At 41.1% G+C, this 25,329-nt stretch overlaps 1 protein-coding gene across 6 annotated transcripts in view; it reads right to left on the minus strand.

The window, feature by feature from the left end:
* Window positions 1-25,329, minus strand: part of ITPR1 (inositol 1,4,5-trisphosphate receptor type 1) — a 170,395-nt gene that overhangs the window by 12,745 nt on the left and 132,321 nt on the right. For 5 of the 6 annotated variants that reach the window (XM_035546712.2, XM_035546713.2, XM_050712753.1 and 2 more), the window contains 13 exons: window positions 24,533-24,643; window positions 23,130-23,225; window positions 22,299-22,421; window positions 21,174-21,278; window positions 20,182-20,374; window positions 16,199-16,321; window positions 12,870-13,045; window positions 11,443-11,607; window positions 9,980-10,175; window positions 8,514-8,615; window positions 6,721-6,860; window positions 5,108-5,273; window positions 4,267-4,427 (listed from right to left, as the gene is read on the minus strand). In XM_035546712.2, the coding sequence (XP_035402605.1) occupies window positions 4,267-4,427; window positions 5,108-5,273; window positions 6,721-6,860; window positions 8,514-8,615; window positions 9,980-10,175; window positions 11,443-11,607; window positions 12,870-13,045; window positions 16,199-16,321; window positions 20,182-20,374; window positions 21,174-21,278; window positions 22,299-22,421; window positions 23,130-23,225; window positions 24,533-24,643 (1,857 nt within the window). Of the gene's footprint in view, window positions 1-4,266; window positions 4,428-5,107; window positions 5,274-6,720; window positions 6,861-8,513; window positions 8,616-9,979; window positions 10,176-11,442; window positions 11,608-12,869; window positions 13,046-16,198; window positions 16,322-20,181; window positions 20,375-21,173; window positions 21,279-22,298; window positions 22,422-23,129; window positions 23,226-24,532; window positions 24,644-25,329 lie in introns of those variants that run through there. The other variant, XR_007708681.1, reaches the window with a different exon arrangement.

Genomic DNA, 25,329 nt, shown 5'->3' on the forward strand with positions numbered 1-25,329 from the left:
TTAGTGTATGCAAGAGTTGTGTATGCAAATATTTGTCCATGCAAGTGACAGTACGCTGCAGCTGCAGCACGACAGCCTGTGAGCGCACAGAAAGCTGATTTGTATTTGTGGTTCTCCATGTATCAAGCTTCAGAGAAGGTTTTTTTTTTTTAAACGTATTATAAATGCCTACAAACAGCTGTTTGTAGCAGAGCTTTGCCAGGACTCGGAAGACAGCTGTGCCAAAGGGGCAGATACAAGTGAGGCTGCTGCAGGAACTGGGGGCAAACGCAGAAAACTGCAGAAGAAATTCTCAAGACTGAGAGGATGGGTAGATAAGACATTTAAATGAACTAATCTGTAGGGAGTTGCACCAAGTTCACATTAGTCATTTGGGTGTGGATGTCAATGTCTGGCCAACACGATAAGTGGATCCCCCCACCTCCTACACACATGGTATTATTCAGACATCACCTGATCTTCCCTGGTGACTACAAAGCAATACAGCAGCCGAACCATATGCCTTTGTTCCTGGGAAACGCAGGATGCGCTGGACTACCAGCTTTGCGGCACAATTAGCATACTTTCCAGATAAACACTTTTCAAAAGGCATCGATCTATCGTGAAGCCTCGCTATCTTAAGTGCACATCTGCAGTGATTTACCAGATGAACAGAAGTCAGGTCATCAGAAGGGCTTTATAAACACTGGGAATTAAAGACCAGCTCTATTGCCACTAGAGGTTTTCCTCGCATCCTAGGGTACTTTCTGCGATATTAAATAGGTATTACGAGACCACTCAAGAATGCAATTTGAGGGTGATCTGCTTCGTACCAAGCTTCTGGCTTGCCATCTCCTGCAAACCATAAACTTATCAACCTTGGAAGCGCTGCTAAGAGCTGCAGGACAGCAGATGATTCACTGCAGCAGCGAGGGCGTGGATGCAAGCTTAGCTTTACATCAAACAGCACCAGCCACCCCATCTTCCCCCTCGCATTTCTCCAGCAATTCCCAGCTAAGATTCCTAATCTCTCTCACAAGCTTTACGCGGCACAGCGGGCACGTGTTCACCTTACTGATGAAAGTGAGCATTATCCCTATTTACGGGGGAGCAAGCTGGCGATGAATTCCAGGTCTGCTAATCAGAAAGCCCGACTTGTAGCTACACGAGCAATGCAGCATGGCTTCCCACGCTACAGTACACAAACAGAGCTCCACAACCAAACAGAAACTTTAATGAAAACAATCCCAGAATTACAAGCGCAAACACAGGCCCACATTGGTCTCATGGGGCAGAAAAGCATTATGGAAGGTATAGTTACAAATCAGTACTGAAACACGGTGCGTTCGATTCTGTCAGATCACTGTGGTTTCTTTGGTATTTATTTCGTACATGCTTATGGTGTTCAAAATGCTCCTTAAACTTCGTTTCCCAATTTAACTGTTGACTTCGTTCTGCACACTGCATTTTAACTTAGTTAGCTTCTATCCATGAAAAAATATAAAATTCACTAGAGAATTGTAGTTAATCATTAACTTTCCTGGCTACAACTTATTTTTATACTGGGTCAGATTCCTGCAGGCTGCAAGATGAATTCTGTGGGCAAGATTCAGTTCTGCCATATCCAGTTCGGTGGACAGCCTCAGAACTGCCTCTCTGTACACACTATTTTTAGACAAGAGAAATCAAAATTCAAGATCACTCTTAAGGCTTCTGAATATTCACTATTTGGCATAAGTGAAATTGTCCAGGATTCTTTTGAGACCACAATGCTTAAAATATCTCTAAAGCACTGTACAAGCAGCGCTGGATGCACTCACCAGCTGATGGTGAATCCCATTTTAGTGTCCTAAATTCTGTTTTATTTAATGTTCTGTGGTGTTGAAAACATACAAGCACTAAATGGCAGAAGTAATTTTTTTATTTTTTTAAATTGCCAAAAGTCAGAAATCCAAGATGTTTCTAAGGATATTCGCTGGGAGTCGGAACAAAGGTGAAGCATATTTGAGGTGTATTCTGCAATCACAGTATGACTCGGAGCACATTATGCTTCCTACCCCCAGCTACTAAAAATGGGTATAGATTTCAGCTGAACAATGGCACTGCATAACAGTCCATGGAAAAAGACATGCCCCATCTATGTCAGTATCAAAGATGTTAGAGTGCCACCTTCAGTTTGAAAACATGGGGAAAAGTCCCTTTTAAATGTAACCACGAACTAACTAGGTGTTCAAGGAGAATCTGGTAGCTGCAGACATTAAGCAGCCATAGGTTCCCATTCACACACTGTACAAACACAAAATAAAACCTCACCCTCAACAGGTGAATCTGAATCTCTGGAATTGCTGACATTTAAGACTTTCCTTTTGCATGTCCTTCCAGATTTATGGGATAAAGACAGGTGGCTTGAGTAAAAGATGAACCAAACCATGCTGTAAGTTACTCCTAGACACACCTTCGGCAGAAAAAAGGGCTTCCGACTTTTATAGAAGTATTTAAAAGAGGGTTGACAAAGAAACATTCAGCAGGTTTTACATTCCGATTTTCTGGGGTGGAAAAGAACAAGCGAACATTTTAATATTAAAGAACAATGGAAATAAATTGTTTGAGTTTCAGAGTGAATGGCCAGACCAGCCCTAAGGGGTACGGCCACTGGAAAATGCTGCTGGGAACTGCGGCGTGAGGCCAGCCCCAGCCCCAGCTCCTCCAGCCATGCCTGGGCTGAGCTGTGGCAGACCGCTCATGTGCAAAGCAAATTTACTTCCCATTCCACAGCTTGTATGGTTACACCGTGCTTTCAACAGCATTGCACCGAGACCTTGAGAACCCTCAGTTCTCAATTTAAAACTGGTTCCTGAAATGCAAAAAGCAACAACTACAAGACACACTCAAAACCTCTACCTGGGACACGCAGCTGTACAAAATTTCAGCTGTGTGAGACACTTGGTCTGTGCATGTGCATGTTCCCATTCAACACATGGTAACTACCCGCTGCCGATACTTCTACGAATGGGAATTCTAGGAAAAGTTTTCTGTTTTTTGTGATTACTGTAATCACATTCAAAGACTGAATTTTTGGTTCTTACCTAAGTTAAGCTTTTAATCTGAAATAATAATTTGTTAATAAAATGCTAGCCAGTTTGAACATTTTTTTTAAACTAGCTTGAACACAACACAAAATATTCTTTTACAAGCAGAAACATTTTAAAGAGTACAACGCTTCCCCCCTGAAGTAATGCCTTCTGCAGTGGGATAAATAAAGGGAGCAATATAATCGAGGCAGCAGTGATGTACTTAGTTATCTCACTGTGCTAATCCTCTGTCAGGTGACTGCTCACAAGATTTCTTTAAGCCCTCATTACAGAGGCAGAAATCCAGAACTAGGACACACAGTTTAGTGACCCCAAAGTAACATGTCTAACCTCTAAGAAATCTTGGTGAGATTTACATTCTGAGCAGACCGAGATAAATCCCCCACTTAATGGAAGGTTGCACCTCCACAGCAAAAACTGTAGAGATAAATAAGACAAGTATTCTGCTTTTATTTGTCTGAAGGCAAATAAATAACAACTAAACATTATAAACCAGAAACAGCTTTTGCTAACCAGCCAGAAAACACACAAATTAGTAATTGGTGTTTAGGATCTAATTCCAGGAGCACTGAACCTGCCACTTGGCAGAGATGAGGCTTTTAATTCTCTCATTAAAAGGCACTACAACTGAGCAGATATTAATTTTAGTTTCTTACAATAGTAAGCTAAAATCATACGATCATACGACAACTAAACTTACAAGTCTTTTAAAGACATTTATATTGGGACAGGTTAAAAAACTGTTTATTATACTTCAGGCACTTCCACCAACGTGAAAATATTCTTTTGAACAGCAGTACGTGAGTTTTGAAAACAATAGCTTCTCTTTATCCGATCTGAAACCGCGGCGACTACCTAGCTGTCACTGCTCACTGCCACCTACTCTGGCACACACTCATGAGTATTCCAGCTGCTGAGAAGCTGCAGCCACGAAGCTGCAAATTGCTGTGCTGCAGCACACGTAGCCTCCCACAAGCGACCCTGCCTGCACCATCCATTTGTAGCACGTTGCAATGTGGTGCCATCAACGTGTTATCTTTTATCAAGTTATCTCGCCAAGCACATTCATAAGTACGTATCTTTAGAAGACACTTTGAAAAGGAAAGGCATTGGATTAAGCCTATTATTGTAGGAAAAATATTGCTCCAAGTCTTTGCTTACAAAGAAAGTAAAATAGAGAATACTCAAAACTCACCTTGATCATTTCTGCCACATAACTTTCTGGTCCTGTATATTCTGTTGAATCTTTTACTTTCACTAGTACAATAAAGCACAAATAATGCCACATGTTGTGCTCTTCTTTAATATGCTCTTCAAACGTGACCGTCTTGTTATCAAACTTATCTCTTTCCAAACCTATGAGAGTGACACATTTATAACTCTTAGCATTTACTAACTGGGACTAAGAAAATGAGCTCTAAGAACAAAATTTCTACAGGCTGCTGCAGATCTTAACAGTCACAAGCATTCCTAAACGAACACGGAATAATAGGCATAAACTCTAACAAACAGCCACCAAACAGAGGGAAGAGGGAGAGAGGAGAGAGGGCATTACAAGTGCTGGTCACATTTGGTACACATAACAGAAAACTTTTGGTTAAAAAAAAAAAAAAAGGTAGCTACCTTGTACGCAAACAGCTGAATTTCATAACAGATCTCCTATTTTTAGGCAAAATGATACCAAATGCAACATTTGCTTTGCAGCAAACTTCCAAAGGTTACTTCTGTCACTCTACGTGTTATGCAACTTCTGCACTACCATGTCAGTTAATTGCACTGGCCTCAGAGGCTCAGCAGCTTAATTCCAAATCTACTGTGAGAAACTTTCTCAGACACTACTCAACACTGCACCCTTGAAAAATGACTGTTTATAAAATCTCTCCTATTCCAATACAAAATTATTTGAAGCACAGGAGAAGCAGAAACTAAAGATTTAAGGAAAAGGCAGTATAAAAATACATTCCCCATCTCATCTTCCTGCCAAGTTTCTATGCATGTGGAACCTAACTCTGTATTAAGTGTGTTTCTACACTTACCACAAATAAAGCAAGTTGTTTTTAAAATCTCTTCTTTCTTCTGTTTTTCACTCCTTAAATCAGCAAAAGTGTCAATGATCACACCAAAAATCAGGTTAAGGACAATAATGATGACCATGAAGAAGAATAACAGATCATATATCACTCTAGCAGCAAAGAGAGGTTCCTGCAAGATACATATTTTAATTATTAACAACCCAAATCCATGTCCATCTAAACCTTACAACACATTTCTTGCAGTTCAGCGACAAGTACGCAGCCCCACAACTCCTCCCTTTAGAGTCTCCATTTCTGATGTTCTCCAATGATAACTTAGAACTCAAACATTAAGTGAAACTAAAATGCAAGATTACTGAAAAAAGCTGAATTAGTCAGCTAATGGTACGCAATCACTGGAGTTGTTCTTCCTGTTTATTGCGTCCAAGTCTTTGCTCTTCTCTCTCACACAATGAATTTTTTCCTCTCCTCACCCACTCACTGCAAGCCAACCCAAAATATATCCTTATATTAATCTGCCTCTATATCAATATAGTACCAGTATTAATTATAAAATCTTTTATTGGAATATCATAGTATTTGTTTATCTTAAAAACCAAGTATGTTGTTTTGAATAAAACTGGATGCAAAGCTGGACTTAGCAGTGCCCATGTCATGTTTATTGCCTAACCCCCATTTTCAGAACCACCCTGGCCAGTTGGGTGCCAAACATTTGCTGGGAATTATATAGCCTTTAAACCATTTTAAGCTGAAAATAAGGCTAAACATTGGATAACACCTTGAAATTGCAGACCATATACTTAACTCCTGTTATCTGCTGGGAACAAAGCAGGCAGACACAACACTACTCAAAGAGGGCAAAATGAGGCTGAAGAGAACCCTCTTTCCTTTCCCCTGCTACATGGTGCAAAGCATCCACTCTGACCAAGACTGCCCCTTTGTCTCTAACATGGTTTTGGGGAATGACCAGAGAGAGGCAAGCCTGAGACTCTGATAGGTGCAATGAGCTACTCAAACAGCTGTGTGGGCAGCTTTGGGTATTATGAAAAATTCCTGCTGTTTTTGACCAGTCTTCGCTCTGCAAGGATGGCTCCAAAGAACGTCCTTCCTTTCCCCACAGGCCCAGCTCCAAGCCATCTTGGTCCCTGTCCTCTCATCCCATTCCCTGTTTTATACATCTTACCTTTCTCAGTAATGCTCCCGAAAGCAACTAAAGCCACTCGCATAGTATCAGCCACCACACCACTTTCATTCTGCTACCTAACGTAATCCTTTGCTAGCTTGTCCCTTTCTTACTTTTTCAAATCCTGAACTCCCAAAGCACAAACTGTTGGCTACACCATTTCTGTTCATTTGGGCCTCGTTCTGGATACCTTTAAGCTGAAAAAGGTCTCATGTACTAAGAAAAAAAAACATGGTTCAAAGCTTGTTTGAACTGGCTGCTGTTTGATTTGGTACCACTGAAATTTGACTATTACACAGAGAGAAAGCGTGGTCCCTTCTAGTTCGCAAGGCCTACATCTGTTTCAAGAACATGCACACATTTTCCCCAGCAGAACTAGATCCCCAGCCCTCCACGGTTATCACTTTTCCACCCCCACTCAGTGATAATTTACCTCTTTGGATGGTTTCCTGAGCACATCACCTACTCCACCCCCACTCCTGAGCCCATGACTCAGTACAGTAACAATGCACATCAGTAACGTCTCGCACGTATGCTCTTTATTCTCTTCCTCCATTTCTTCAGCAATCACTTCTGTTAACACAGCAAGCAAAGACACGTTTAGAAGGCAAGATTGGTTTTAAATAATTCTCTCCATCCTTTGCTGGCTACACTCTCACTCCCCTTTGCAAAAAGGGGTGATTTCCAGCCAGCACTGCAAATGCTACGAGCAGACCATCAGAGCAGGTCTCCTACTCTGGTGGCTCCAGCCTGCCCTCCTCTCCTCACCAGCAGAGTTTTCCTTTGTGCTTGAACTGCTGTCTTTGACTTGGTTAAATATCTCTTTCCATTTCTGTTAGTATGCATAGCTTTGGATCACCAGATGCCTGTTTATACAGAATCATAGCTTTTTGACAGCTCAGAGGACAAAGTGTTGCCTCTTACACTCTCCCTTGGTGCCTAACAGATTGCACAGCCTTTGGGCTGTACTCAAAATGGCAACTTCAACTCTTATTTTTCAAATGGCTAAAATATCACTGCTTATGGAAACAGCATTTTACTAAAAAAGTAGCGCTATTTTTTATGACCCTCTCTCCATTTGGATGAAGCCTCCAACTTCACTGTTGCAGTTCCAGGACTGTGAGAATTAATTACCTAATTTCATATACTTTCCCTGTACCTATTAAAAGTCTCATGACTTACATTTCATCATAAAAATGCTCATGAGTGGATCCCACCTTCCCACGGCAAGCCTTAGATGGGTCTAAATCCCTGTGAAATCCAGAAATACCCAAAACTCAAGAAGGTAAAGAAACGGCCGAAGACTTGGACATCGTTAACATCTCTGTCCACATAAGACCCTGATACCAAGTTGATTATTTACGATATAAACACATCTCTGAAGTTTTCCTTTCTGCAGCCAGAGCGCATAAAGACAAAGCACACTCTTCTTAGGGCCGAATAAAGAAGCTATTCTTGTATCTATGTTGAATCTTATTTTATCAAAGAGGACACTTGAGCAAAACAGAGCCATCTCCTCTTGAGAGCATGGGCTTGTGGCCATTATTGACATTTGAAACATTTGACCATATAAGAGCTCCACTTCTAAGAGAAATAGCAATGTTCTGTCTGGCTTTCTCAGCCAGCATCATAAATCTCAAAGTTAGTAAATTACATTTTCTAGAAAATAAAACTGAAAATTTTCAGTGCCCAGTCTGAGGCTGGTGATTATGCTACAAGTAATATCTCACATGCACTTTCTTGATCTCGAAACCCCCCAAACCTACCCTGTCTGCTTAATCCATTGACTACTTCCTGACATGATATTAAAAACAGTTTCCTTAGTTAACTAGATAAAATAATGCTGACAGTAAACAATGTTCTGTTCCATATTTCAGAGCATTATCCTCTGAGATCACATTTAAGAGCCTAATGTTTTAAAATAATAACCTTGTAAGAAGGCAAACTACATCACTTCCTTTTCAAATTGATAAGGTAGAAAATCAAAGCATATGTCAATGTTTTATCAAAGGATTGCTCGGTTACAACAAGTTTCTCTGAAGAATTCATGTTGCAAATGTCATTTATGCTGTTGGCTTAACTTGATTCTCTTTTAATTTTGTTACCCCTTTTAGTATACAGGGCTTTTTTTCCCTTCAAATTTTACTTAAGGTGCTTAACTCGAAAAAGTGTGAAAACTTCAGGATAAGAAGTTAGTAATTCAAAAGCAGCTAAGCAGATACTCACGGTCTGAAGGAATGATTGAAGAACAGTTTTCACTGCTACTTGCTTTGCACACATCTGAATAGAGAAACTCGCCAGTCATGGTCTCACCAGGTTCTGTGCGATCTAAAACCAAAAAGCGATGAGTCAAATAATTTAATATTTTGTGTTTTTCAAGATTACTTTTCAGATATTAAGATATCTCATCGTATTCAGTCTGCAATTACTAGGCAGATTTAGAGTTGTATGTTATCCTAGAGTTTAGACAGCCACAGTCCTTTCCAATTCACACATTCAGTGATTTTAATTTCAAATATAAACTTATTTCTATGAATTCAAGACCATAGTTGTGCATTTATTTTGCATTAGTTCCGAAGTTGCGAAAGTAATTGAAATTGTTCCAAAAATATTACGTTCTAGTGCACAATGAATTTTCAAGGTGATTGAAAAATTGCCCTTCAACATTTTGCAAGTATCAAAACCACCCTAGTGCCACACAGTAACACATCTTTGGCATTTCTCCAGCTTGGTGGAAATGTGAAATAATAAGGTCAGTGAGGTTTGGGTGTCCTACAGGGTAGGCAGTAAAATTAGAAAAAATAGTGGGTATGTCAAACAGTGCTTGTCTGAGTAACTCAAGTGAGAGAAAAACAAGAAGTCAGAATAAGCCAAAACCCAAACTCCTTCTCTAACAAATTTAATTCCTATGCTTCCCATCCACTGAGTTGCTTACTTGATGCTACAGGGCAAGGGAAAAGAAAACAACAAAATATTTTATCTTACAATATGCAACCTATGTTCAGCACTGAGAAGTCTACTATGGAATTTAAACTATAGCAACAAATTGAGGGAGATTAATACAGTCTATAAAAACTATGAGCAAACCAGAGTTTGACACAGAGACCTCAACTTCACAAGATCATGGCTTTGAAGGTAATTTCCCTTCATTTATATTCACGGGGTTATTTTAGATAAAATATTAATTTTTCTTATGTTGAAACTAGAACGCACCATTAAAAGCCAATATAAGCATACAAAATCTGGCAAACTGAGGCAGAACTAAATATCCCCCTAGTGCAGAGCCTTCCCCACGATAGCCTACCTAAAGTCTGTTTGTAATTAAACTGGGGGAGGGAGTAGGTGTTAGATGAATTAGATAATCTCAACTGTTTTAGCAAACAGAGGAGAAATCTTCAGTGTGCAGAAAAGCCCAAGTGATGTCTTCAGGGGTTCTGCTACCCCACCTCTCTATATGTTGCAGCAGATTACAGCGTCTTGTCAAAATTTAAAGGGTAAATATGGTATCCATTTGCTCCAATCTGTTTTATTTATTTATTTAAGCAGAGCCCTTGGTAAGAAAGAAATTGTCAAACTTGTGAGATAACCAGTATCTCTCACAAAGGGTGGAAGACACTCAGCATGCTCCGGGGAACAGAAGTCCATGACTTTCTTCAACACTACAACAGTCAAAATGAGTCGCTGCTACCAACCTGGCAATAACGTTTCGTTCGGGAGCTTGTCTACTTCCAGGATGAAGTCATCTTTGAAGAACAGGTACCCCACTATAGAGAAGAGGTACACCAAGATGAGCGCAAGAACAGCTGTCAGGATGATGGAACGCCCGTTGCGAGTGACACTTTTGATGACGTTCAGCAAGGTCTCCTCTCGGTACACCAAGTCAAAGAGCTGGGGGACAACAAACAAAATCAAAGGCTGTTTTTCACATGTACTACCAATATCTTTTGTGGCACACTAACAGTGAGCAATATTTTCACCCAAATTAGTGTTGGGAAGAAAATTTTCCATTTAAATGTCTTTACATTTCTCACTCCTCTGTGACATGTCACGAGCATAGCCCAGTCAGGTTGCTGGCTATGTGCTGGTTGACAATGAGAGGACAGGTAGTTGTTAATTTGGACCTACGTGAATACAACAAATAAGCAATTCAGTTACCAGAGGATCTAGCAGACATCAAACAAAGGGATGAAAACAGAGAGCTCCGAATGAGATTTCGGGTTTGCATTACAAGTGACACATTTTCTCCACCAACACTAGATATACTCCTTATTACTGCTTATATCCTTATAACTGCTTATTCTTAGAAGAATTGCACCGCACAGGATGAATTCCACCCCAAACAGAAAAAAACATGTATGCCAGGCATCCCTGTCAGTTGTACAAGGCCTAGAGTACAGCCATAGCTACAGAGATGCTCCACAGCTAACCAAGTACTCAAAGAACATGAACATTATGTTATATAATTAGTTTTCTCTGTTAATATCAGTATGTTCTAGACTGTGTGTCTAGTAAACCTATTTTTAAAATAAATTAATATTTTAGAATACTTTCTTATTTAAAAAAATAACTCACAGCATGGTAACTCCTCAAGTACCTACTGCTCAGTTACCTTTTCTATGGCTAGATTTTTCAATTATTTTTTTCTCATGCAAGAGCCTATGTGACCTTAAAAGACTTAAACTTTCACCAGGCAGTGATATTACCTGGAGTCAAACCAATTTAAAATGGTTTATTATCTTGGAAGTCAGAGCAGGGCCACAAGCAGTACCTCTAACCTAGAGAGCCTATAGACCTTAGTGTCCGAGATGATGGCTAACTACCACGAAGGGAAATACTAAATATCTTTGTGCACACACATTTACCCTAACAAGCAGTTTTGACTAAACTTAACCTCAAACAGGTGTCTGGCGTAATATGCTTGAAAAGACACAAAATTCTCCATTTGTCTGTAAAAATCAGGAAGAGGAGATAGGGCAGGGATCTTGTAGCCTTCCACAGTAACTTCTAAGTGAAATCACCAGAGCCCAATTTTCAAAAGAGTGCTTGCACAACAGTGTCCAGTTGTAAAGAAGAAAGCAAGCAGTGGATGACATCGAGGTGGGACTTTACAAGCACATAGGAAGAAAAACATTCTGAAGACAAAATGAATACCTACCAACAAACTATAAAAGAATTCATGTACAAAAAGCCCCAGAGCACAAATCAGGAGGTACAGCAGATGATAAAGAAACTCTACATCCATGATCATTGCCTTGTATCCTCTAGTGAAGGTTCCACAGTTGCCCACAAAACTCATCAGAAAAATTATTTTATTACAAACCTAAGGAAAGATTAATCATAAATTAGTTGCAATACATAGCCTGCAGGAAAAAAGGCAATTTTTCAAAGCTGGTGGTAACTCAGCTATATGGCAACATCAACAACTGTGCTGAATTGTCTGTTACATGCCAGCATTTTACGTGTCAGTCAATGGCTGCTTTCTGTTGCATTTTCTGCATAGCTGAGACAGTGAGCCACAACTAAAACTTAACACGTCTATAAAACAGAAACATCGACTCCTGTCCCCAGCTGGTTGTCAAAGGGCATCAGGACTTCAAGATTTAAAGAAAGTAAGAACACTCCCTGGTGTCAGAGGTGAACTGCCCTAAAAAAACCCTCTAAGCTCTGCACTTTCTGCAATCAAATTACTTTCTAGCCTCCAGCAGCCCTTACATTTCTGAAACAGCCCCTACTGCTCGCTAGTAAGCGAGCGCTCCAGATTGCCTCAGCATTTCACTCTCAGATCATGCACACAGGAATCCTCCTGTATAGCCCCAGCCATCAGCACTGAAGGAGAGCTGCCTTCGACTTACCTGGAACCTGCTAAACACTGCAATTATCGACAACAGCAACGATCCTAACAACGCAACTCTGATTCTTTAGCACACAGCACTTGGTGACATATTTTGAAGACAAGGAACACTATTAAATGATGCACGTTAAAGCTGAGCACTTTGTAATAAAGGCCAATGCTTCAAGAAGATGCATCTTTGCACAGCTCCTGCTGACTCAAAGAAACATTTTTGGCTTACTTGCCTAGAAACCACAAGTATCCGGGTTTGAGCATTAATGAAGTTTTCTGGCGGCTCAGTTTACATGCTCAGTCCACACGTTACTGTAGCAAAACTGCTTAGTGTCAGCTCTTGGCTGGCAGGTAGACTGCAGACAGACATTTGGGAAATGCATTGTTTAGTACATCTTACACAATCCCGTAAATACTGCAGCTCAGTCGCTGAGCAGGAGACGGGTTTGAGTGAACATCCTATTGCTGAAGGGTCACAGAGACTTCTGTACATTTCTGGCTGGGGTGGGAGCTGTTACTAGGCTGTGACAAAACTGAGTGAGACCTTAGAGCGCTCTGGCTTAGGGAAACAGAATTAAATGAGCAGCAGCAAAGTACTTCTGCTAGCAACGACCAAGGAGGGAATGACTCCTTACCCCAGTTCTGCCACAGTGTTCCAGCCTATTTTTGCCTTCAGGAGCAGGTAAGAAGCCCTTACATAAGAAGCAACAGAACTTCAAAAAACCCAACTTGATACTTACGTTGAATGCACCCAGAAGAAATAAAGTAGGTTGTAAACCAACTGAAAATATTAGGCGTAATATTGTAGAAGCTATTAAGGCTCTGATACCATGGGGCTTAGGAAGAGCTATGACTATAGCCAGAGATATCAGCATAGCTGTCCACAGCAGGCCTGACAAGTGGGGCTCTAGTGTACCTAGGATGAAGGAGAAAAAAACAAAAAATGTTTCAATACTCTGTACACCAAACAAACAAAACCAAAATAGCCAAATAAAAGCCATTTTATCTTATCTTTGGTGGAGCACCATTAATCCTCATGTTCAGACGTTACTGATTTCAAAGTGCTAAGTGGAACGTCTGAGCCCAGTGCCTTCAGCAGAGCTTAATTACAAACTTATTACTAAACCATTATGTAAATGATAAACAGTATTATAGGATTCTTCATTTTAGTGTTCATTACTTAGACACCTTGAATACTGAAAAGGAGAGGAGTTTTGCTAGTGTACTCTGTAGATGATTGAACGTGGAGGTGAAGGAAGACAACAAATACATCCAGGTCCCGATTCACACATTCATCCTGAGCCTCCTATTATGTTTCTGTTAAAAAAAAAACCTTGCACCATGTTTTTTTTTTTTTTTTTTATCTCTTGCTATTTCTGGTTCTATTTAGACTATCCCATGAGACTGCCTGCTTACATAACATCAGCCTGTGTATCTAAAAATACACTTCTCAAAGAACCATGAAAAATACCCAGCCTAAAATACTGTTTAACCTAGGTTTATGCAGAATATGAAAGACATCTTTTTCTTAAAACTTGCATTAAAAATGCTTTTCTTCAAGAAAACGGTACCTGGACAAAGAAAAAGGCAAGATCCCCTTGCCTTTGCAGGCCTGCAAAAGTAACTAGAATTAACAAAGTCCTTGGTATTGCTGGTGACACACACCTACACATGGGCTGCTCATCACCATGAGAACAAGGAGCAAAAGATAAAGACTGTAACGGGGCTCAGGGGCCAGGAGAGCACTCACAGGAGAGTGGGTTCTGGGCCTCAGCTTGTTTCTCATTCCTAGGGACAGAAAGAGACTGGGAGCAAATTGGAAGCGGTGTCTGCCCTTGGAAAATGAAGATCATGAAGCCAGCGTTCACTTGACACTGAGGTCCGCACCCAACCTAACCTTAAAGCGCTTGCTGTGAGCACATGGACTCCATTACGAGTCTGCTGGCAGGAGGATGGCGTAACCCAGAGAACTTGCAGGGAAGTTCTGTCTCTCTGGAATTCCCGCAGTTTCAGTACCTAATCCCATGCATCCAGTTTTGTTTCTGCTCCTCGAGTCAGAAGTTTTACAATTCCTGCTACAGCCACATGCTGATCAGCTGCTCGGGTCAGCGTGTCTGAGCTGCTCAGGACACAGAGAACTTCCCCCAGCTGGTCTGTTTTCAAAAGTCCAATTTTTTTAAGGCTAAAATAAATATATGCATATTTATTATTTACATGGCTGATTGTAACTCGTAGAGGAAGAGATTTTATCAAAATGTTACCTGATAAAGTATTTCAAATATGCAGGGTAGGGCACATACAAAATGCCAGATGATTCTCCGCACCCCCCAGTCTTGCAACTTGTAGTCTCAACAGACTTGTTTAATTACCAGCTTTGCTAGCAGCCATTAATTCAGACTTTTAAATTTTAACTTGTGATCTTTGAGACTGAAGACAGAAAATTCAGCTGCTCGTCATGCTGGTTAAGCCCTTTCAACAAGCTGCTGGCCAGAAGGGAACCGGGGTGACCCCGAGGTCTGCCGTCCCACGGTGTGACACAGGGGTACAGCTGCTGAAACCCAAGCCTGTTCCAGAAGTTATCTATCCTCTTCCCTCTCTCAGGAACACCAGACTTTGGTCTAATATATCCCATGCTTTCCCACACGCTTTACCTGAGCGTGCTCAGGATGCAGAAGCCCAGAACCACACGCTTTCTGTGCTCATTGTCTTTATTCCCCGGCTAAGTCAGCTGCCGTCAAACACTACCCGGACAAAATGACAGCTCTCCTCCAATTAACTGGTGAGCCGCAGAGGGTGTGAAGTGGCTTTTACGTTGCACACAGAGCCCAGACGATAACTTTTTTATGTTCAGGCTACTGCTGCCCTTCAGCTGTATTTTCTGTAGGTTCTGTAGTTAGCAATCAACAAGAGAAAGAGGCCGAGGGAAGTTCAATGGGAAGAGATAAGCATCTATCTGGCCCTGTTGCATCATGAATGTTTAAGAAAGGGAAGTGAAAGTTTGAACATGAATAACCCTTTTCAGGACGGGGTTTTACTTTTGGGGTCCTTATTTACTCCAGTTGACAGAGATGTGGAAAAAGCTCCCATCCAGATGCTTCCTCCATACCAGCTTTGCAAGCAATAGCCGTGATAGAGCCTTTGCAGGAATATTTCTCCAGATTTTCTGATTCTTGCTGACATGAATCCACCAATCAATCTGCCCTAGGGTGCTTCTCTTTGCAGAGGCTGAATCTAAGGAAGAGCAGCTGAATCTAATCAGCTTCTATTGGAAGTATTTACTGAATTGGCTCTAAGAACCACCACCGTTGCACAAACCCACTGTTTGGATCAAAAGCAACTTCCAAGAGAGCTATTACAGCAAGATTGTGCAATCCCCCATGAGCCACACATGTTAACCCATACTTTATGTTAGAGATGATAGCAGGCCCAGCTGCTACCCACTTATGGCAAGGAAATGCAGGTTGTTCCTGAGCCAGGAGACGAAGCTGGCACACTCTTCTGCACTCCCTAAGGCAACCTCTGCTCTAAGCACTCGCAGAGGTAAGGTGCTCCTGAAGAGACAGCAGCAGGAGGGGAACCAAGCTCATATTCTCAATCCTCCAACAACTTCCAAGGCACGAGGCAGGTCACTTCTCATACGTCTCACCTGCCAGAACTCAAGGCAAGCTCCCGACCCTGTACAACACTCACAGACTTCCTGATCTGCTATGTAACCATGAAGCTTATGAAAAATGACATTAAAAAAAGCAATAAATTAACATTTCTTATATTCTTAGTTCAATACTTCATTATAGAATTTTAAAACAAAGTAGAACAGTCAAGTAATTAAAAGTAGATGTCTGTCTTTGGTAATTTTTTCCTAGGAAAAAGCACAGCTCTACATTTTCTTTACAAATGCCCCAAGAAAAAGTCAGAAAATAGCACAATTTAAATCAAAGCAATTAAAAAAGCCAATTTCTGTTCTACTGTCTCTACTGAAGTTAATAGGGATGTGCAGACACACAGGGGACAGAATTTGGCTCATCAGACCTTATTTGTTCATATATTTTTATATGTCTAATATTGGTACCTCCTCGAATTCCTTTGAATGGATAGAAAAATGCTACGAGCAAGTTCATAAGGACAGCCAGGTTAAAGGAAATACTGCTCCAGAAGGACATGTTGCGAGCACACCAGTACAGGAAAGGCTGAGCTGCAAAACAACAAAAATAATTCTTATTAATAATGGAGCATTTAAAAAACCAAGATGTCTATATAAAAAAAAAAAAACCAAACACATCATTTCCATCAAGCTGATTATTTTCTGTTTGCCCAAAAGCACAGCATCAACAGCACTAGTATTCATTACTTATCCTGAAGTTTATTTGATTACTCTTTATCTTTGGGGTACTTCCAGCTTCTTAGATCGTGCTTTAAGGCAAAGGACTAATGTTAAAAAGGGAAGTATTTCCTAGCATGAATTGATTTAGCAGCAGCATGAGAACAAGTTCAGAAATACAAGAGGTCAAGGACTTCAGGTTTCCCCTAATAACGTACTTTGTACTCAGAGTCACACAGAGAACGATTAGGAGGAAGAAAATGTGTACCCGTTCGCATCGGTGAGATTCAGCCCCATCCCCCCCAGCTGTGCTGCTACCGCTGCTGGCAGCAGCTCCCCTGCCCTCAATGCCTGCCCGCATTCAGGCTTCCTTTCCACTGCAGCAAGCCAGAAACAACACAGCGAAGGCCTAGGTGCACAATTAAGACACACAATGCAGCGTAGCGACATAACAATAAAGCTAAAATGTTTAGGACTGGCTGCCAAGCAAATAAAACAACTTTACTTCAAGCTGATAATAGACCAATATAGTCCCAAAATAATAAACCAGTTGAAGCTCAGCTGGCCTTCCCTCTGTACTGTGGGCAAAGGGCACATATGTAACTGCACAGAGCTAGGGGTACAGTTAAATAGCTGTGTATTTTCGAATACATACAAATGCCTTTAAAAAAGTCTTATTAAAATTAATAACCTCTGCAGCTAGAATCAAGAGGCACAAAAGCAGAAAGATTCATTTTCTGAAGTGGTCATGGACAAGAAGATGAGAAGGACAGCTAAAAAGCTGCCTCAGTAATTCCCTCTGCATCAAGGCAAAACCCCCCAGAATTTAGCTCCTGCAGGCTTATTGTGCAGCAAATTGTGTACTCCTGAAATCTACAGTAGTGAAAAATCTATTAAAAATTCTTTCAAAGAAGAGAATGTTTTTCCCTTTTGGAAGGAGGTAACACATACAGATACCAGAGAGCAAAGGCAAAGAAGCTCACAGTGAAATTTAGGGAAAAGATTAAAATGCAAACTCTGAGGCTGCAAAGAAGAGTAAATTAACGAATGCAGCAGTTCTGAGCATCACAGTCATCACCACCTCTTTTCAGTAAATCACCTCGTCTAGCATCCTAAGCAAAAAAGTGGGTTAAAAGAGTTATACAATGCTTCATTATACTGAGTTGAAATGCACATAAAAAGCATATGCATGCAACAGCTGAACGTAAAGGAAAGGACGACAAAAAGGCACCCAGTCACTGTAAGAATAAAAGCTCCGTTGCACCTGATTAGCTAGGCACACGTTAAGCTTCGATGGAATGAGATGTGGCAGTGTCCTGAATATACGAGGCATTGCATTCTGTATTACTTCTCTTCCCAATCTGGTTTTAACTGAATGAATTTGTAAGCAGGTTGAATGAAGGTGTATGTAATTCTTGTACAAAGGGTCATTACAAAATTCCAGGTTTTACCTTACACAGTTATTTGGGGGTGGGCACAGACTACCTGCCCTATGAGGCACTTTCACCTGGTTTTGGCAGGCTCCTCTGAGTTCCTTATTAAGACCTTGAGAGACTTAAGGTGCTCAGATCATGAGTCAGCTCCAGGAGCTTAAGAGGGGTGGAAATAATAATCTTTAAAAACTTTTTAGAAAAACGTTTCTTTCCAAGTTTAACATCTCGGGCTGATGTCTTTCTCAGGTTTCAATAAACTGTAAGCGGATCACATGAGCACAACACAGCACTGCCAGCCTGTCATGTCTCAAAAACACAAACCTGCACTGAAGATGTGAGAAACGATTGTATAAATGTAGACTATCAGTCAGAGGCCTAACAAAACCAGAACATTAGGAGACAGACTGAATGATTTCCTGCATGGTGTAACAGAATTATAATCTTAATGAAAAATTCCAGTTCTTCAAAGAAAAAAGAAATATTTTCCATTTTTGCATATGGATCTTGATTAATTTGCAGCCTGCTGTTAATTTTGGATATCTTCACAGCTTGCTTGGAGATTGCCTCGAAGACAACTAAAGTAACCCCAAAATCTATACTTAAACAGCAAAATCCAACAGAATATATGGATGCTGTCAAACACAAAGTTGCCCATTTGTTTAACATGTCATATACTATCTTTCTTGTAGAGTTCTTAGAATTCATTTTAGGAAGCAGCTTACTGGGGGGTTTTGATGCTGACAAAAGTATTAATCCATCGTTAAGTGGAAATAGCTCCACTCTAGTATTCATAAAAATGAAAAATTTAAGTAGAGCTAAATTTCAGTAGAGCTGATCAAGTTGCAGGCTGTCCTACCTATATCTGATCTTGATAATTTTAACCAAAATTACAATTGCTTTTCTTTGTTAAAAGAAAACACAGAAATACATAGACCCCAATTATCTGAAGCAAATACTGAGTTTCTGTTGCCAAATGTGCAAGACATCATCAGCTCTGGTGTGAACTGTGCCTATGCATCCTAACAACAAATTGGAGAGAATCCAGGCTTTTCTTGGAGGTGCACATTGAAAGGGCAAAATGCAATTGGAGGTTGCAACAAGGGAAATAATTTCATTAAAAGTAATCTTCAGAACAAGAAAGATCAAGAGGTCCCTTCTCAACCCTTTTTTTCCCCTACAAGATGCCACGGACTGAGTACCACCACCGTCTCCATCGGGGAAAAAGCTTTGCCACCACACCGGTGTGGATGTGTTCAGCCCCGCAGGCAGGTTTCAGTGGCTGGCAGCGGCACGTAGCCGTACAGAAGCCCACTCCCACATTTGCTTTTGCAGGGAGTCCTGGACTCTTTGTGCTCTTGCACTAATTACTGGTATTCAGCTGATTCAAGCATGGGGAACAACAGGGGTATCAGATGGCAGATGTTGACTCGAGGAGGAAATAACCACTTTATCTGACATTTCCGAGTGGCAATGTTGGTAAATTCTAACCACTGCCCACTGAAGCTGAGCCTCATGCACAACATTTCTCCTTCAGCAAAAAAAAGAATATTTTTTTTTTTAAATAATTTTAAGCAAACAAGCTAGAAAGTTTACTGGGTGATATGGTGGCACTGTATGGATCAAAATATAGTTTTAAAAGTTTTCCCAGCTGCCAGTGGGAACCTCAGAGGGAAAAGTAGTGCTTGAAAATATTTGCTTTCAGATATCTTAGCATCACAGGGCTGTAAGGGACTTACTCAGCACGTCTTCTAGTCTACTCCTTGCCCACAGAAAGGATTAACTTTAACTATTACTGGAAATCACGTGTTTAACCTGTTCCTAAACACCTCCACTGCAGGAGATGCCATAACCACCACAGGCAGCCCACATTTGTGCTGTGTTACCCAGCCTTACTCTTTCTTGCAATGCAAGGGAAGTGCTGTACCCAGTGCAGGCAAGGAGAATGGACCACTGCTCCCCTCAGTTTGGCCCTCTTCATTTCTCCCTACCACCAAATGCCATCTCATTTAAGCGAAGCCTCCACAAATGTGTTCCTTTCTCTTGCATCTTAAAAAAGATGACCTGTGATCTTTCTTACTGCTCTCCCCTGGATCCCCTCCAGTGGGTCCATATTGCTGTGGCGTTAAGCTTGATTTCATTACAGCATATTGCCATCGTGCAGAGGAGCAGATTCTTTCAAACAATCATCAAGGTTGCTGCCACACTGTGGAACCATCTGCTATCAAGTCAACGTTTTAAATTTTTTAAAACCTGACCTAAGTACTCTGCTGGTAACCCTCCGCACTCATAACAGCCACTTACCTCGCAATTTCTTTTGCCAGTTCATCTCATTAAAGAGGTCTTCTGATTTCATGAAGAAATCATTGATCTTACTGCCTTGTTCATCCCTCTCCGTGGTGTAATATATCCGCAGCTTGGACTCCTTGGTGAGGAATTCGCATATACTGGGCACAGGGAAGACGATTTGCTCCATTGTACGGTCCGACCTGACAATCTGAACAACAGTCTTATTGGAGTTTTCCCTAGTTTTAAATGTTTTTATTTCTTGGTTTGCCTGCTTTCTTTTTCTGCACCCTTTAAAACCAGCTACGTGTAGAACTTGGATGCATTTCTGTAGAACAGCAGCTTGACAGAGACTTCAGCCGATTTACCTTTCAAAGCAGGCCTACATTTTGCTCCAAGATTGATAATTTCCATGCTGTGGTCTTATTCTGGCAATACTGTTCAGAGCTGGGATTTCCAAGGGGCCCAGTAAATCCTGCACCAAAGCTGCTCGGAACTTCAGCACCATCTGGTCATTTGATTCAGGAAACTTAGCAAGTTTTAGCCACACATTGAGCAGGAAAGTATAAGGAGTAACAGTTACATTTATCTTGCTTATTACAGAGTTTTGTGAACTCTCCCTGTTTGTATATGTTTTACCTTTTAAAAGCACCTCAGATTGACTGTACAACAGGCCAAAACGCTCATTTTAATACAGAAAGAATGGCAGAAGATATGGATTAAGCAATAGTACCGGCCAAAATGTAACATAAGTGAAGTTACACTTCCTCCTGCCAACAGAGCTCTGCTCAGCTCCATCTTAAAGCCCACACATGACAGCTCAAAAATAGCTCCCCTCCCAGAGGCTGTCAAAAAAAGTTGTTATGTCAAAGATGACAGTCCACACAGGTAGTCAGTTCAATCAAAATATCATGTATAATGTAACTGTTGTTTCATTACACAGATCTTCTTCCAAACTGCTCCTTCCCCAGAAGACCACATCTCCCCACACCCCCCATGTTTCCCTTTACCTCAATCTGTGCCGTGTGCTTGGCGTAAAACTCCAGAGCCTCGTCTCCCTCTATCTGACCTCCCGGCTTCAGCATGTTCTGCAGCTCTTTGTTATGACGAGCCAACTAAAATAAAGGAATGCAAAGGGAGTAGGAAACACCAGATGTCTCTCTATGATATTAAATTTCTGATTTTTGGCATAAAAAAAGAAATAGTACACAGTCAGCTGCTAAGAAAGGGCAAAGTTGACAGAAGGCTTCTTCTATTCCAACCAGACACCCTGCAGCTCTATTCTGGGAGCAAGTCAGAAAGATTCCAATATATATTTTAATATCCATGGTGTATTCCTCTTTTATCCATTTTCTCCCACTGTTTGCCTGACTTGGGAGAGTTTCTGACCATTCACATTCAGTCTGTTCTTCTACACCCAACCTAATTCAAAGGTGTGCTTACTGCTCAAGTATTGAGGCAGGGATGGAGGAGAACGTTTGCATCATCTAAAAAGCAGATTCACAGAACACTGCTCAAAAAATGCTTCTGGATGCTCTAAATTACTTTTATAGCATAATGACAGTGTTTTTTTTTTTTTTCTCAGATGCAAAAGGAACAAGGAGTCTCTAATGGAGGGATCTATGTAGCACTGTTATATAAACAGACCTAGATTTTTTTCTCCCCTTGGTCTTTGACCTTTCCAACACCACGTTGTGTCAATGCAGTGAACCCGACCAGCTCCAACATAAATGATGACAGAGAGAACGTGGCACGAACAATAAAAGTAGGGTGAGATTTCTGCTTAAGGTTTAAATGATCCATGAGAATAATTTATTTGGGAGTAGAAAGTGACTTCTGATACAGCTGAAAAATAATATTTTGCTCCCCAGTTCTGCCAAGAACTTGAATTGTGTGTCCTCAGAAACTTGGTCAAGAAGCTGCCTGTTTTCCATTATAAAACTCTGAACAGTTTCTTATTCATTACAGAAGTTTCATTTTTGACTTTTTTAAAGACAAGATTTTGCTCTTATACAAAGAGAACATGCAGTGAGTTTGTCTCTGAGCCATTAAAACAATTTCAGTGAAAAGCAGACCTCTTGTTATTCACAATTTGTGTTACTTAGTGCTAACAAAAGCTGCGAATTCAATTCTACCTGATGAGCTAATATATAAATGTTGTGCCCCACGTTCCGAGGAGATGCTGCAAGATCTTCTCCATTCTCTCCATCCTCAAATTCTACTTCGCCTTGTAGGTATGCCTTCTTTATCACTTCCACCTAGAAAAACAGACACAGGCCAATGAAGAGACAGCTCAGTTTGAGGGCTGAAGTCTGCTAAGGCCAGTACGCATTTGGTGCTCTTAGAGCAGTGAAAGGAAGCTGACCGTACACATTCAAGAGGAATGGGGGTGGGCTTCAACACCCAGGATAAAACAGGAGACCTGAACTCACCATCTTCAGCCTGGCTCATCAACACGAGAAACCAAACTTTACGTTTCCCTCCAAATAATATGTTCTGGGCCGTGCTCATGGCACACTACATCACATCTGATCTTTGGCCCCTGCCATAACTACACACACTTGGACGAGCTGTCAGTGTTTCAGGGGTACTTTGAATCTGTTTGTGTCTTTACCAATTAACACATTAAACAGCCCAAAATGCTGCTAGAGTTTACTGAACAGCTTTTAGGTCACAATATATCTGTTTTGTGCACAAATAGTTTCTTTACAGAGATTCCAAAGTGTAAGGCGATGCCCCCTTCCCTTCTTTATGCAGCAGCAAAGCAGCTGTCTCTGGAGCATTCACAACTGAAGTGCTCCTGCTTTCTGGGGACTAACCAGGTCCATGCTCAGCAAACACCGCATTCAGTCAAACCCGTGCCAAGACTTGCAGTTGTCCGCGACCTGTGCGCAGACCTGCACAGTGCCTGGGCTCACCCCACGACGACGCCTAGCCAGGAGCGTCGGGGCAGCCCAGGGACTCACCAGCTCCTTGGGTCTCATGTTGTAGAGGATCCTCTCTGCATTCTCGCTGTCGTGCCTGCTCTCCATGATTGCCAAGAGCAGCTTGGAAGCGTTGTTCTGAAGGGAAGGAAGAACACCAGCAGTCACTGCATGGAGTCAAAAGCAGAGCGTATCCAGCTTCAGCTCCTCCATACACACTGCCCAGAAGGGCTCGAGATACTTGGTTTCTATGAGTACAAGCACCAGGCAAGGCAGAGCCACCCAGCTGGAACTACGGCAGGGCTCCTACAGCCTCAGCGTGCCAAGCACTCCCTCTCATCTAATTATTTGGCTATACAACTTAGGTGGGTTTTTTATTGCCTATTTGTTTTTTAAAATCAGTTTACTTCCCAAACCCTGTTTATCAGCGAACACCAAATTAAGGTTTAGATTTCTCAAATACTGAGGTTTTGAAGCTGGTGCGTATTATTTTGTAGTGTTAAAAACGCTGCAGCATTACTACAGGCTTTCAACCCCACAATGGTGCAGCTCAGCTTTACTCAAGATTCTGTTGATTAAATCAAAGGACAGCCAAGGCTGAAGACACAGACGTGCTTCGCTGCTTTTAACTGAAAATTACTCTGCGACCTCCTCATGCCAAGAAATAGGAGGAGGAAATGGGAAACTACCACAAGGCACCAGACTACTTTAATACGAACAATTAAGATTAAAATCCATCATGACTGACAATAAAAACCAATAAAAGTATTTAATTTTGAAGTATAATGCTAATTGAGTCTAAAAGCATTTTTTATTTAGAATAATAAAAAAGCCACACTAGCCATAATAATGGTGTGAGTCGGCAGCGGAAAACAACGAGACATTGCACTATAAGACAGGACAGTAAGTCGGAAAGGAAATACTTCTCAAACATATGCTGAAGTAGGAGTACTCTGTGACTACTGTAGCCAGAAGACAACCTGCTAGGGTATTTTGAAAACAGCACCAGGGCTAATTATTTCAGCATTAATATGAATAGCCATAAAAAAATCTTGATGACTAAACATCAACTGATTTAACAGCAGCAATAAAGTATTAGGGAACTAGATGTAGCACGAGAAATTTTACTTCCATTGTACAAGTAAAAGCTTACCAACAGAAAAGTTTTAATTGGAATTAATTTTTTAACAGGTAATTATTTTAGGACTCCTCAGCACATCTTGATTGTCTGCAGTCACCCACATCTGAAAACTGGTGACTCCGTGTTATCATTTAAAATACGATATTGCCTGAGACAGTCTTTGGGCACCGCGTTCAGCTCTCTGATGCATACAATTTTTTGGCACTTGCCATTATTGGGATATAATAAACACCCACATTATTCCAACAATAAATTTGTTTCATCCTGCTTATGTGAACGTAGATCACACGAAACATTCACTTGCCTTCAGTTCCAATACAAGGTCCATCCTCTTCTTTCCCAAAGGGTTGATATCATTGAGAATTAATGCAGTGATGATGTCAATACCATTGGACTCGTGAGTGGCGATGCAGTTCTGTCCAAAGAAAATTAATCAAACTTCACTGATTGTCTAACTACAAACGAAGCCTAGGCTAGGGATGCAGCCAGAACAGAAGAGTTAGTTCTTTCATCACCTGGTAAGCTGTTCAAGGCGGATAACTGAACACAATACTCCAGACAGTGCAATAACAAGAGATAAAAGCATTTTGTTTCAAGCTTTTCCTATAATCAGCCATGGCATGCCCTACTGAAACCACCCAGACTCAGGAAGCAGAAAGCAACACAGTTGATAAACTAAGTATTTACATGCCAAAGTGCTCAGGCTGAATAAATAGCTAAGGAAGAACACTTTTACTAAGGTTAGGGAGAGTCGTCTTTGTTCTCGATGAGCCAAACACCACCAACTTCAGAGCCTTCTAATCAAAGAATGTGACTTTCCATATCCTTCATGCCTGCCCTGTAACCTTGCTCTTATAACTGCCCGTAACTAAAACGTACAAACTGACAGCAGCTTGCTACTTCCAACTGCAGAGCCTTGCTCTCTTATTGAGCTCCTCTGCAAAGATGCATGCTCACATTTAAAGGTGGTTACTCCTCCTAGTCTGTGGTCTGTATTACAGAGATAAAATACAAATGGACACGTAAAGCTTCATGCGTTATTTTGCATAAATACGATTTCACCTGAACATCTCCGTCATCCCCACTACGCTTTGTTTAGCT

This window comes from Cygnus atratus, chromosome 10, assembly GCF_013377495.2.
Source record: "Cygnus atratus isolate AKBS03 ecotype Queensland, Australia chromosome 10, CAtr_DNAZoo_HiC_assembly, whole genome shotgun sequence".
Lineage (NCBI taxonomy): Eukaryota > Metazoa > Chordata > Aves > Anseriformes > Anatidae > Cygnus > Cygnus atratus.